Source organism: Selaginella moellendorffii, unplaced genomic scaffold (assembly GCF_000143415.4).
Source record: "Selaginella moellendorffii unplaced genomic scaffold, v1.0 SELMOscaffold_21, whole genome shotgun sequence".
Lineage (NCBI taxonomy): Eukaryota > Viridiplantae > Streptophyta > Lycopodiopsida > Selaginellales > Selaginellaceae > Selaginella > Selaginella moellendorffii.
Genome location: NW_003314282.1, coordinates 285,999 through 299,277, shown reverse-complemented (window position 1 = coordinate 299,277; position 13,279 = coordinate 285,999). Strand labels below are relative to the sequence as shown.

At 50.2% G+C, this 13,279-nt stretch overlaps 2 protein-coding genes across 2 annotated transcripts; both read left to right on the top strand.

Moving 5' to 3' along the window:
• The first annotated feature begins 2,644 nt into the window (after positions 1 to 2,644).
• Positions 2,645 to 3,496, top strand: LOC112347433. Its single transcript, XM_024678272.1, has 4 exons — positions 2,645 to 2,732; positions 2,790 to 3,098; positions 3,161 to 3,362; positions 3,419 to 3,496. The coding sequence occupies exons 1-3, from the start codon at positions 2,649 to 2,651 to the stop codon at positions 3,260 to 3,262; spliced, it is 495 nt and encodes a 164-aa protein (XP_024534040.1). The 5' UTR covers positions 2,645 to 2,648; the 3' UTR covers positions 3,263 to 3,362; positions 3,419 to 3,496.
• Positions 3,497 to 9,866: 6,370 nt separating this feature from the next.
• On the top strand, positions 9,867 to 12,476 carry LOC112347443. Its single transcript, XM_024678337.1, has 8 exons — positions 9,867 to 10,110; positions 10,599 to 11,050; positions 11,111 to 11,158; positions 11,207 to 11,322; positions 11,381 to 11,432; positions 11,484 to 11,574; positions 11,631 to 11,699; positions 11,762 to 12,476. The coding sequence occupies exons 1-8, from the start codon at positions 9,985 to 9,987 to the stop codon at positions 12,407 to 12,409; spliced, it is 1,602 nt and encodes a 533-aa protein (XP_024534105.1). The 5' UTR covers positions 9,867 to 9,984; the 3' UTR covers positions 12,410 to 12,476.
• The last annotated feature ends 803 nt before the right edge of the window (positions 12,477 to 13,279 follow it).

Sequence of the window (13,279 nt, the reverse complement as noted above, 5' to 3'; positions counted from 1 at the left end):
TATCAGGTGCAGGTCTTAGATGGAATGCGTAGCATAGCTTCCAAGTGCAAAGGATTGAAAAGTTCTGGGGACGAAGACCTTCAAGAACTTTTATCTGCAATTATCAGCAACGACACCGAGGTAAATGCTCTTCCCCGTCACAGTGGTAAGAACTTCTCATGTCGAATATTTATATAAATTTTCTATCAGGATGATGGCGCATGTTGATGATCTCCTGATAGCAAAAGGGGAGGACGTTCGATCTCTTCTTGAAGAAGACCTTGACAGAACTCCATCGTTTGGTTTATTCTCAAGTACTGTCCTCCTTCTTGATGTCTGTCTAACAATTATCTCAGCTAGCACCTGTTTACCTCGCGGCTTGCCCAAAGCAAGGCCTGGGAATGCTTGAAGCTCTCCTAATGAAGCAGAGATGTTCCAATCAGAAACTGGCATTGAAGGTTGGTCTTGGTGTGACGTTTTCTTGAATCTCAATGTGAATTTTGTGCAACAGGCACTAGAGGTATGCCGCCTCTATGAACTTGATACCGTGAGCACAGCCATCGCCAGGGTTTAGTATCCTCTTCCTTTCCAGGCTTGGGGTTCTCACCTGTGTTTTATGTCTTCTGTTCATAGTTTAAAGCATGGAAAGAAGGGCCAAAGGATAATGTGGCTTCAATTGGCCCGAGACGAGCAGAGGCTTTCTGATCTTGCGGATAGCTTTTGAACACAATAACGTCTGGTGAAGCTGATAATCTGGATAATCTCGAGGTAGCAGTCTTACGTTATATTTGATACACGTACACTTTTAACGCTCTTTTCCCGTGCCAGCATTTTGAGGCTGTGACATCCTTGGCTCGGGAGCAACGAAGCATCAAGGCCAGTCGTTCCTAGCAAGGTACTCCCTTTATACAGCTGCGAAACTATCCGGAGCTCACTTCTAACTTGACGTAGGTACAAGAGCTTCAAGGCAGCGTTGCAAAACATTAGAGATCTGCGTCGTAGGGAGGCTTCCTACACCGAAAACCTCGCTGCACTTGGCAGAGTAGCGGTGATTACTTTACCAATCCGTTCCTTCTTCTTCCTCGCTAAAACCCTGGCTTGCAGCTTCTAAAATCTGGAACCTTTCCATGTAAATTCTGGCTGTCCTTGCTCCAAGAATCGATATGGAGCTGTTCTCACATCTCGTTTACACTCTAAACTTCCGATCGATCAGGTGGAGCTGCTGGAATGGCCGGAGCAAGTGCTGGTTAGAGAGTCCGAAACAAACACTCTACTCTGCTGCCTCCAGGAACTCTTCCTCGCCAGGGACTGGCTAGAGAACGACATCCTTTCTGACTTAGAGGCGTTCAGTCGTAATCCCACACATGGTAGCTTCGCGCCACTGGTTTTTCAACCAAGCCGAATTACCAATTGTGCAAATCTTTCATACTAAGTTGAATTATTATTACAGCACAGCTCATTAGTATGTCTCTTGACGATTTAAACCCAACTCACATTCTCTATTGGTGGGTGACTTGGTGAATTTTACTTCACAATGATAAGAAAAGCTAACATCAAAGGATCAAAAAACAATGTCATTATAAATGCTTGGCTGCCACAAGCCACATGCTAGATGTGGTGCTCTCTCTTCCACAACTGTTACTTGATTAAGGTTAAGGCGGCCCTTTGCTCCCCTGAGACACTGCAGAGCCTGGTGCTTTGGATCGCTTGAGATTGGCACTGGCATTCAACTTGGGGCATGCCATCTTGCAAAGCCAAAGGTAGGATTTCTTCTTGATCTGTACAATTCAGAAGCGTGAGTCTAATTAAGCAAATAGTTTGACAGTAGAACTTCGCTAAAAGTCAATATTTAGTCAACATAGTCTTCAGTCATTGAAAATGTTAGCTTTTCATTGATTTCATACTTGAACTCAGGAATTAATCTATACACATGTACGGCTACGTTGATTTGCTAGTCACACTACTGCAGCAACCTCATCCCTTCGTACTCTCGGAAAAACAGATGCCCGCAACGCCTCCCTAGTCTTGGGCACCCAAAGCATCTCACGCCGGCCTTGGATGGATACAAGTCAGGCTCACAAGCCCAATCAAGCTTTTGCTACTCTCTCAAAAGGCCCCTGACCAGCGTGTGAAACAAGTGTGTCATTTCACCCTGTTGACGTTCATGGCCCATTTCGTTTCACCACTCTCTGAGACCATGCTGTCAAAGTTGACTTAGTGGACCTGTGGTTTTCCACAAGCACTGGTTCCTTTGCGACACAATGCGGTTCCAGCGACTGCCTGGGGCCTACGCGTTTGGCGAGGAGAGGAAGAATCCCAACAAGTTAAGGGCTGCACCCTTATCATGCCCTAGAAGCATATGCGTAAAGAATATGATTGGGTCAAGCTAGACTACTGCACCGAAGGAGGCTTGGCGTTTTCTGCACCGAACGCGTTTGGTGTAGATGCGTTCCTGCATCGATCTAGTTTTCTGCACTAAACTAATCTTTCAGAACGCTCAATCCGGGTATACCTGCATTTTTGGAGGTATATGTATGACGCGATGAGTCAAGCTATACTTCATTTTGGTTTAAATATGTTTCCTGCACTAAACTAACTCATTTACCCCTATAAAAATTGAGTGTACATACCTCTTCTGGTGTACATACCTCTTCTGAAGGTGAATTGCAATGGCAACCATGGCGACAATCCAGGGAGCCTTCGGTTCATTCAAGGAGATTGGTGACATTGTGGCGAATTTTGATTTCAGCAAGGTAAAGTTGAACCTGTCTTGCCCAAAGCAGTGTTTAACTCCTTGTGGAATGCTCCAGATTGATGTGCGTTCCAAGAGTGCTGAGGACTACCTCCAAACCAACCTGGCACCATCGTTTGGGGCATTGAATGCAGAAACAGTGAAGAAGATGGATGAGGTTCTCAAAGTTTGCATCTCGGGAACCACAGACCTTCTAGCCAAAGTGGCACCGAAAGAGCGAACTTGGGAGAAGGTCAACTCCATGTTCATGCAAAATCCCCTGGTTGAGCCAATGGGCGATGGGATTAGCAGAGCTGACAAGTTTCTCAACAAAAGCTCTGGCGATTTCAAGTTTGACGGGTCACCGGATGCAGCTATTGTGAAAGCGGTAATAGAAGTTATGTATTATAGAAGAGCTCTAGTAACCGTTGCGGCCTTCTCTCGTCACAGGTTCAGACCTGGTTTGTGAATCTCATTGCAGATGAGGACGTCCTGAAATCAACCAAGATTGACATTGAAGTTCTTTGTTGCTCAGTCAGGGGCGACCATTAACAGCTTTGAAACTTTCTTTGCCAAGCATGAGCACCACGAGAAGACCATAATTGACATCGGGGTCCTAAGGTACCCTGATATGCAAAACCCGTACTTCAAGGTTTGTGCCCAGGCTGCCCTTTGTATTTCGGTCACAGCTCATGTTTTTCAGTACAGGTGTACCGCATCAAACTCGTTGCTTGGTCTGATAGCAACCGTATTCTGTTCCATCAGGAGGATTCCAATGGCATCACTGGAGGTGAGGTGTCTAAATGTAAACCACTGAAAACTGTACAGTCCTTTTGTTCTATTTGCAGAATTCAGCTTCCGCAAGTTTAAGCCGCGCAAGGAGGTCATTGACAAGATGAACCCAGACGCCAAAAAGAAGGCTGTGGAGGCTGCAGATAACATCTTTGGTTTCTAATATCCAGGCTGTGTCAATTGAGCCAAGATGCCCTTTGCTTCAAGCTAAAACACAGATGCCCCCTTCATGACCTTAGCCATCTATTGTGTTTATATTTTTTAATCTCAATTTCTGAAAAGCCTGGAACGACAAACTACAATAAAGTAATAAATAGATGCTTTGGATTCCAAGTACTTTTGTCAATGTAGCAAATTTTTGCCTTCCCCTGGGATGATAAGTTTATCTATCTATCTATATACTGTTTATAGTCTTGTGGTGCCCATCAAGAAGCATAAGTATTCTTTGTGATATATTAATAAAACGAAACAGGACAGTTTGAGATCATTATCATTGTCTCGTTGGTCTCTGTAGGTTCTTCGCGCTCAAGATTACCACAAGTTAGCCAGGGACACGCTCAATCAGCTCTAAGCCGAGTGCCATTTGGCTCTCCATCTGGTGCCGGATTTTCCGATCCTGTCGCTTTGATGCAAACGACCCCAGGAACACTGTCGCAATAATATTGTAGAGCAACAAGGTCTCTCAGACAAGGTAATATCTAAATTGACTTTGACAAGGAACAGAACTTCGAGAATAGAACTTTAGAGAATGTTACTGGGCGTAGAGAATGCTACTGGGCGTTTTTGTTGTAAACGGCTTGGCACAGCGCAGCCAGCGCTGATGGAACAAGGCAAAGGGTGGCCCTCAAAACCGTCGAGCTTTTCCTCCTCCTGTAACTCACGAACTTTGTCGCGAGCACATTGTAAGTTTTCTTTGGCAAATGCTTACGTACTGATCAGTAGGCGTGACATCTCCTGCTATAGGGTCGAGTTTAGGATCCTAGAAATCTACTCCGGGACAAGACGATCAAGACGTTAATACAGTTGTAAATTTTTTAAATTAATAAGCTAAATGCGCGAATCTTTCCAAAACATCAACTTCACTTTTTTCTTTTCTTAGTTTCTTGTCCAGCTGAGAGCATAGGTTTGTCTAGCTCAAGCATGAGTTCTGAATGAATACGTCCTGCGTTCTGACATGGTTGAATTATCCTTGCTCATATTTATGACCAGTCTAAAGTTTAAACATTAAGCAAATAGGACCTTCTTAAAAGTCAATATTAGTCACATTGAAAATGTTGATTACATAATCAATACACATGTACGGCTACTTTCGCAGCAAGGTGGTCCCTTCGTACTCGGTGCTCGCTCCCTCCTCGCCTGCCAAATACCTCCCAATCTTAAGGCTGGTGCCAAACTCGTTGTGGGAGAACGCAATAACAGCTCTCCATGCTAGGCAGGAGCGTTCACTTCCACTGGCCACGCCTTCTGAAGATCAATCCTAGCCAAGCCTCGCCACAACTCATAATGCAGTGGAGTAGAAGATGGAGGGTGTTTCTGTCCTGCATCGATACAAGTACGCATTAAGCTGGGAAAGCCTTCGCTGCCATGTCTGCCACCATCTTCCCTGGGCTCTGGGTGTACATCCTTCCGCCCTACGTTGAGGAAAGGAAAGACAAGCTTGATCTTGTCTCCAGCCTTGTAAATTTTGTTGGAGGGAACATCTTCCGTACAAGCCCTCCCGCCTTGTTGCCCTGCTGACGGGGACGGCCATCCAACCAGCAGCCAACAGCCCCTCGTGATTTCTTCTTGATCAGAATGAGCATTGATATCTCTTCCAGGCACCAAGGAGATCCTGAAAGCCTGCTCGCTGTATATCATCTGGGCCCGACGACGACGTGAAAGCTTTTCTATCCGACTTCGACGTCTCGACGTCGTGTCCCCCCTCCTTCCTCCATGGATGAGTTCTTCGATGTCACGAATGAGGCTGGGCGGTTTTCCACTTTCTGGGTTTTCGAGTAGTCATACATGATGTTGTACACCAAGCCTGGAAGTTTACAAACAAGGATGAGACAGACACTAGAAGAAAAGAAAATTAAGAAAGCTTACCAGCTTTGTGCAAAGCTTTCAATCCTCGCAAAACTCCATATGCCATGTCGCGTATGTCCTCCTCGTTGTCGGGGTATTTCTTCGCACAGAGCAGTAGAGTTTCCACCTCGTAGACCGCCTTCATCGCCTTGATCACTTCCGTGCTCTTGGTGACCGTCGCCAATCTCGCTCTCTTTCTCCTCCTGCCGCCACTGCCGCTGCTACGGTCTGATGAAGAAGATCGTTCTGATGATTCCGAGATATCAGAACGTACATGTGCTTTGGGATGGCAGTGAGAGTCACCTCGCACATGAGTTCTACCTCCTTCGACTCAAGTGTAGGCCAGAACACGCTACTGATCATATGTCCGCCACCTTCTATGGCAGCGATGTAAGCGGCCTCGAGACCGGCAAGACAGACCTCGTGCTCGGAAGAATACGCTTCGAAGTCTACGATTCTCTTCACAGCGCTCTCGAGCATGAGCTTGATTTCCCAGTGACCATGGAGAACAAACGTATCAAGCGGAGGATCTAGTCAGTACGGAATCGGTGCGAGCTTGTTCATCACTCACGGGGCCACGCTCGCATCCATTCATAGCAACAAGAAGTAGAGCTTGAGCGGTACGTGCTTAGTCACATCCAGCACGTCATTCACTGGTGTGAGGACTCCCTGCGCCAAAAGAACGTTAGAAAACAGAGATTTCTCAGTGAATCAACGCTTCTTGCTTGCAGCATGAAAAACTGGACGAACTGGCCTGCAGCTGCGTAGCATATCACAATCTTGAGCTTCCGATAGGGAGTTCCATGATCTTCGCAGCGAGCTCGGCCTTCGCCTTCTCAAACTTGTTGGGATTCTTCCTCTCCTTGCCAAACGCGCTTTGTCCCCGGCCCATGATGATATTGCACGGCCGATTCGACTTGCTAAAGAACTTCCATCATGGACCTTCGTGATCTTCCCAGTAGCGCTCTTCGATAAGCGTCTGGGACACACAATCTCTCAGCAAGTCCCAGATTCGCTGGAACTGCATTGCCATCACGTCGGAGTACTCCTCCCCGGCCACCAAGAAGTACGTTCTGATCGATCTGGAGAGCATCAGCAAGAATGAAGAAGTGCCAGCGTTTTGATTTAAAGGCTGGATCGCAACAAGGCTGGAGGCCGACTGGTGCTACACGATTTAATCCGACTTCCATCAGCTCCAGTCTGCAGAAGTCGAACCAAAGAGCAAGATGCTTATCGAAGAGCGCTACCGGGAAGGTCGCGAAGGAGTCATCACGGAACTTCCATGATGGAAGTTCTTCAGCAAGTCGAATCAGCCGCGCAATATCATCATGGGCCGGGGACAAAGCGCGTTTGGCGAGGAGAGGAAGAATCCCTACAAGTTTGAGAAGGCGAAGGCCAAGCTCGCTGCGAAGATCATGGAACTCCCTCCGGCAATGTATCGGAAGCTCAAGATTGTGATATGCTACGCAGCTGCAGGCCAGTTCGTCCAGTTTTTCATGCAAGCAAGAAGCGTTGAGAAATCTCTGTTTTCTAACGTTCTTTTGGCGCAGGGAGTCCTCACGCCAGTGACTGACGTGCTGGATGTGACTAAGCACGTACCGCTCAAGCTCTACTTGTTGCTATGGCCGCTGAAACGCCGTGAGTGATGAACAAGCTCGCACCGATTCCGTACTGACTAGATCCTCCGCTTGATACGTTTGTTCTCCATGGTCACTGGGAAATCAAGCTCACGCTCGAGGGCGCTGTGAAGAGAATCGCAGACTTCGAAGCGTATTCTTCCGAGCACGAGGTCTGTCTTGCCGGTCTCGAGGCGGCTTACATCGCTGCCATAGAAGGTGGCGGACATATGATCAGTAGCGTGTTCGGGCCTACACTTGAGTCCACGGAGGTGCAACTCATGCGCGAGGTGACTCTCACTGCCATCCCGAAGCACACGTAGGTTCTGATATCTCGGAATCATCAGAACGATCTTCTTCATCAGACAGTAGCAGCGGCAGTGGCGGCAGGAGGAGAAAGAGAGCGAGATTGGCGACGCACAGAAGTGATCAAGGCGATGAAGGCGGTCTACGAGGTGGAAACTCTACTGCTCTGTGTGAAGAAATACCCCAACAACGAGGAGGACATGTGCGACATGGCGTATGGAGTTTTGCGAGGATTGAAAGCTTTGCACAAAGCTGGTAAGCTTTCTTAATTTTCTTTTCTTCTACTCATCCTGCACAAGATCATGTATGACTACTCAAAAGATGCCAGCGTTCGATAAAGGCTGGATCGCGACAAGGCTGGAGGCCGACTGGCGCTACACGATTTAATCCAACTTCCATCAACTCGGACTCGTGCTCCAGTCTACATACATCGATTTGCTCTTGAGCAGGCCTCAGGCGACCAGTGCTAAAAGGCTTCTCTAGTACACAGAATAAGAATATGCCATAGAAGAATTAGGGCGGACGTGGATTATACTACCTTAGAACTATCCTTAGAATATGCTTTAAACTCAAACGAATTTTAGGGCACGACAGACTATTGGAAATGCGCGGGGACGAGGAGGATGAGCGATCCCGGGGCGTCGGGCTACGTCGTGCTGCTGCGGCGATGCATCGCGGGCAGGGATCTGGAGGGCGGCCGGCGATTGCACGCGCAGATCGTCCGCTCTGGCTGGCACACCGATCTCTTCGTCGCCAATCTCCTCATCCAGATGTATGGCGCCTGCCGCTCCATTGCCAGCGCCATGGCCGTCTTCCGCGAGCTCCGCGTCCGCAACCTCTTCACCATCAACATCACCATCGCCGCGCTTGCCCAGAACGGCTGCTTCCGCGAGGCGCGATCCCTGTTCGTGGAATCCCCCCGCCGCGACGTCATCACCTGGAACTCGATGCTCACCATCGCCGCGCAGCGCCTCCGGATCGGCGAGGCGCGGGAGGTCTTCGCGCGGATGCCTGCCCGGAGCGTCGTCTCGGCGAACGCGATGATCGCAGCATTTGCCCAATGCGGGCAAATTCGCGAAGCCCAGGGGTTCTTCCGCGACGCCATGGCCGAGAGGGACGTCTCGAGCTGGAACAATCTCCTCCACGCCTGCGTCTCCTCCGGCGAGGTCGATCTCGCGCGATCGGTCTTTGATGCTATGCCACACTGGGATTGCGTCGCGTGGTCGAGCATGATCCAGGGCTACGCTGAGCGCCGGATGATGCGCGACGCCGAGGAGCTCTTCCTCGCGCTGGATCACCCGGACCTCATGTCCAACACGTCCATGATCGCCGGCTATGGCTCCGTGGGGAAGATCGACCAGGCGAGGGAGCTCTTCTCGCGGATGAAGCACCGCGACACCGTTGCCTGGAACGCGATGATCCAGGCGCTCGCCGAGAATGGCCGGATCGAGGAGGCGCGGCAGGTATTCGATTCGATGACGGCGCCGAGGAATCTCTCGTCCTGGAACACGATCATCTCGGCCTACGCACAGGCGGGGCTGGTGGATCGCGCGAGGGAGCTCTTCGATCAAACCCTGGACAAGAACGTGGTGACCTGGACGGCGATGATGCACGCGCACGGCCAGGCCGGGGAGCTCCGCGAGGCGCGATCGATCCTCGACTCCATGCCGGAGCCAAACATCGTGTCGTGGACGACGATGATCACGGCCTACGCGCAGCACGGCGCCAGCGCCGACGCGATCCAGCTCTTCCGGATCATGGATCTTGAGGGATTCCAGCCGACGCGCGTGACGATCGTGAGCGTGCTCTTTGCGGCCACGGCGATCCAAGATCCATCGCTGGCGCACCACATCCTGCCCGATATCCGCCACAGCGGCCTCTACCGCGAGGGCGCGGTGGGGAATTCCCTCGTCCATCTCTTCGGCCGATCGGGGCGGCTGGACGACGCGCGCGAGATCTTCCAGGGGATGATCGACAGGAGCACGGTTTCTTGGAATATCGCCATCACAGCCACGGCGAAGGCCGGGCACGGCCGATCGGCGCTCCAGCTGCTGGAATCCATGGCGCTCGACGGCTGCGCGCCCGACGCGATCACATTCTCGTGCGTGCTCTTCGCGTGGAGCCACATTGGATCGCTGGAGCTGGCCGGGGAGTGCTTCCGATCGATGCAGCAAGATTTCGAGGTGGAGGCGCTGGTGGAGCACTTCGTGGCGATGATCGATCTCCTGGCGAGGGCGGGGCGGGCGGACAGCGCGGAGGAGCTCCTCCACAGCATGCCGTATGAGCCCGACGATGTAGCGCTGACAACCCTAGCGGTGGCGCGGGGGAGCGGTGGCGAGGTGGGCGGGGCGGCGAGCGGCGCCATGGCGGTGATGGAGATGAGCCCCGAGCGTCCCACCGCCTATGTGCTCCTCTCGAGCCTGTCCAAGCAAGGAGGGAGGGAGAGAGGTATAGGGTTTAGGGTTTAGATCGCTTGGCAGGGAACAGGAGGAAGCCATGGAAGATCATCGTCTCCAGCAAACGCAGCTATCACACTCCTCGCAGCAGCAGCCATTGAATTGGCAGCCTCTCCCGGTGGCCTTCTCGGGCTATCAAATGCCTCTGCGACCTCCTCCTCGCCAGGTACTTGGTTCTTCCTTTCACTTCCATTGTTACTTTTGGGATCTTCTCTTCGTTTTCTTTGGATGGTTGCTTGGATTTCTTCTAAGAACCATGGATTCTTTCGTTGGTTTCTTGGATTTCTTCTAAGAATCATGGATTCTTTCGTTGGTTGCTTGGATTTCCGAAAAACGGTCGATTTTTTCGATGGCTGCTTGGAAATGTAGCTACTGCTTCGTTTTCATTCGTTTTTTGCTTGGATGGGGCACCTATACGTTCTTATGTCTTCGTGCTCTTCCAGTTCATACGACGTTTCGTCTTCTCTTCTTTTTCTTTGTTGAGGATCTGGATGGTTGCTTGGATGACGATGGATTCTTTCGTTGGTTGTTTGGATTTCTTGAAAGAACGATGGATTCTTACTTGGAAATGCAGCTACTGCTTGCTTGAGATGGATGATTCTTCCTCGTTTTTCTTCCTTACTCTTAAAACGTTACGTCTTCGTGGTCTTCCAGATGTTCATACCGCAGCCTGTGCCTTACTACCAGCCGGATTATACTGCATCCTACGAGCCGATGCTGGGAGCCTATCCTTCTCCATACTTTTCTCAACAGTTTCCCACGACGATGGCAACGCAGCTCCAGCAGCAACAGCAGCAAACTCCAGCTGAGTTTCAGAGTTTCTATGGGAGCTATGGACCTGCTGTGGCAGCCGCTTTGCAGTCGAGCTATCCTCCTCTTCCCGCGGCTTATGGAGCTCCAGCGCCACCACAGTGGCCGTCCCCTGCTGCTCCGTGGCAAGTGAATCCCACCGGTGATGGATATGGTCAGGCGGAGATTCACTCCGAGTCGTCTTCCGGGAGGTCTCCAAACAAAATGCAACGGTTTGGAGGTGGAGCGGCTCAAGCTGGAGGTGGAGCTGGTCGTGGCTGGAAGCGTAACAGAGACGGTAGCTTCAACAACAAAAGGTAAGATTTTGAGCTTTTCTTTCTCGTCTATAATGGCTTGAGTGTGATGATTTTTTCTAGGCCTGGAAACTGGCAAAGAAATGGTAACTTTCAAGGCTCAGCAAATAGGTACTCGTTTTATTTCCTCTTCTTTTTAACTTTGTTCTTCTCCATCAGGCCGGATCTGCGGTGCGAGCCTTGCGACCGCAACTTTGTGGGACGAAATCAAATGGACGCTCATATGAAAACTCACGTGAAATGCAACACAGATGGCTGCTTGTTCGAAGGCATCGGTGAGTCTGTTGCTAGTCCATCCAGAGAATCTGATTCATGTGTGTGCGCTTTTGTCAGGGAAAGCGGTGAGCGAGCATAGGCAGATGGTTCATTGCAAGAAGCCTGCGATGTAAGTGCCCCATCTAACGTGTACGAAAGATAAAAAGAATCGGTGTTCCAGAAACATCTCTAAAGAAAGCGAGGAGGAGACGAGAAAGTGGCGTGAGGCCCGTCGAAGAAACTATCCAACAACAGCGAACATCGAGAGAAAGGTACTAAAGATGCAAAGTTCGCTAACAGGACTGACTTGTCACTGTTCTTCGTTAAGTTGCAAGCTATACAAGGTCGAATTGAGCGAGGAGAGCTTGTCGACGAAGACGCGTTGATGAGGCAAGAGGTATGCATGCTGTGACAGAAGAATTTGGATCGGAGTGACCGGTGACACTGTGCTGGTGGCAGAGTATGAAGCAAATTCTAGCTAGGCAAGCGGAGCTCGGGTGTCAAATCGCCGAAATTCCCTCTTACTACTTGTCACAGCGATACACCGAGAAGAAAACCAGCCTTGGGAGGCCATCAAAAGCTCCCAGAGCTTCCGAGGATCAGGAAGGCAGCAGAGTGTTTCACAGTGGGAGGAGGCAGGGAAGGAAGATTTGCGTCTTCTTCCAGAAGGGCCACTGCAAGAAAGGAAGGAGGTGTCACTTCCTACACGACACTGCGAACAACAACGACGAGGAGAGGAAAGACTCCAGGAGCGAAAACGCAAAAGCCGAGAGAGTCCAGAAGGAGCGAGAGCCGACGCTGTTGGCCAAGCTGCTCAGCTCGGAGATCAAACGGGACAAGAGCCATTTGCTCCAGTGCTTCCGGTTCTTCGTCAACAACAGGTTCTTGGAGGATCATCACCCGGGTGCTCCGCTCAAACTGTTTGAGTGGGCCGAGGATGACGAGCCCGAGGAGGCGAAAGCTAAAGCTCCTCCAGTTGTGGTTCTAGACGACTCGGAGGAGGATCTGGAGGACGAGGACGAGGACGAAGACGAGATAGACGAGGAAGAAGGAGAAGAAGTCGACGATGGTGGTGGTCACGAAGAAAAGGAAGATCACGTTTACTGAGGTAAAAGTCTCGTTTTGATTATAAGGAAGGAAATGCAAATAGAAAAATCGAGATTCTCTCCAGGAACTCGCGAGATCCACTTGTGTTCGAGAAAGCTTTTAGCAGTGGTCGCCTGAGTTTGCTCTAGAGCAAATCGATGAACTCCAAGCAGTCCTTCCTCTTTGGTTCGACTTCTGTAGACTGGAGCACGAGTCCGAGTTGATGGAAGTCAGATAGAATCGTGTAACGCCGGTCAGCCTCCAACGTTGTTGCGATCCAGCCTTTAAATGCAAACGCTGGCACTTTCCCGATGCTCTCCAGATCGATCAGCACAAGCATCTTGAAAGAAAAGCTTACCAGTTTCGTGCAAAGTTTTCGATCCTTGCAAAACTCCATAAGCCATGCTCGCTGTCGTCCTCGCTCTCGGGGTATTCCTCATCAAGCGGAGGCCTGAAACGATCTAATCAGTATGGAATCAGAGTGAGCTTGTTCATCACTCACGGGATTTCAGCGCTCACGCTCGCATCCATTCCTAGCAATCTCTTCATACATGGTTGGGCCTCCTACATTTGTCTTTGCGGGCGAAACGTGGAACTCCCTTCGGCAATGTTGATATGTTACGCAGCTCCGGGCCAGTTCGTCCAGTTTTTTATGCTGCAAGTTTAAACACGTACGTGATTCACTGGAGAGATCTTTTGTTGGATGCGACTAAGCACGTACATCAAGCTCTACTTGCTTCGCAGAGAGCTCGGATATGGTGTTGGGATTCTTCCTCTCTTTTGCTTACGTTAAAATTGAAGCACGTAGTGTGGACCCGTCTTGCTGCAGCGTCTACGATTTCTGCTTTATTGGAAGGTCCAGCCAAAGCTTTCCCCTGTAGCTGGTACTCT

Coding starts and splice junctions, on each gene's coding strand:
- LOC112347443 (XM_024678337.1), top strand. CDS start 9,985: ATGGAAGATCATCGTCTCCAGCAAACGCAGCTATCACACTCCTCGCAG. Junction 11,051..11,110: donor GGTAGCTTCAACAACAAAAG/GTAAGATTTTGA, acceptor GATTTTTTCTAG/GCCTGGAAACTGGCAAAGAA. Junction 11,159..11,206: donor TTTCAAGGCTCAGCAAATAG/GTACTCGTTTTA, acceptor CTTCTCCATCAG/GCCGGATCTGCGGTGCGAGC.
- LOC112347433 (XM_024678272.1), top strand. CDS start 2,649: ATGGCAACCATGGCGACAATCCAGGGAGCCTTCGGTTCATTCAAGGAG. Junction 2,733..2,789: donor CGAATTTTGATTTCAGCAAG/GTAAAGTTGAAC, acceptor GGAATGCTCCAG/ATTGATGTGCGTTCCAAGAG. Junction 3,099..3,160: donor ATGCAGCTATTGTGAAAGCG/GTAATAGAAGTT, acceptor CTCTCGTCACAG/GTTCAGACCTGGTTTGTGAA.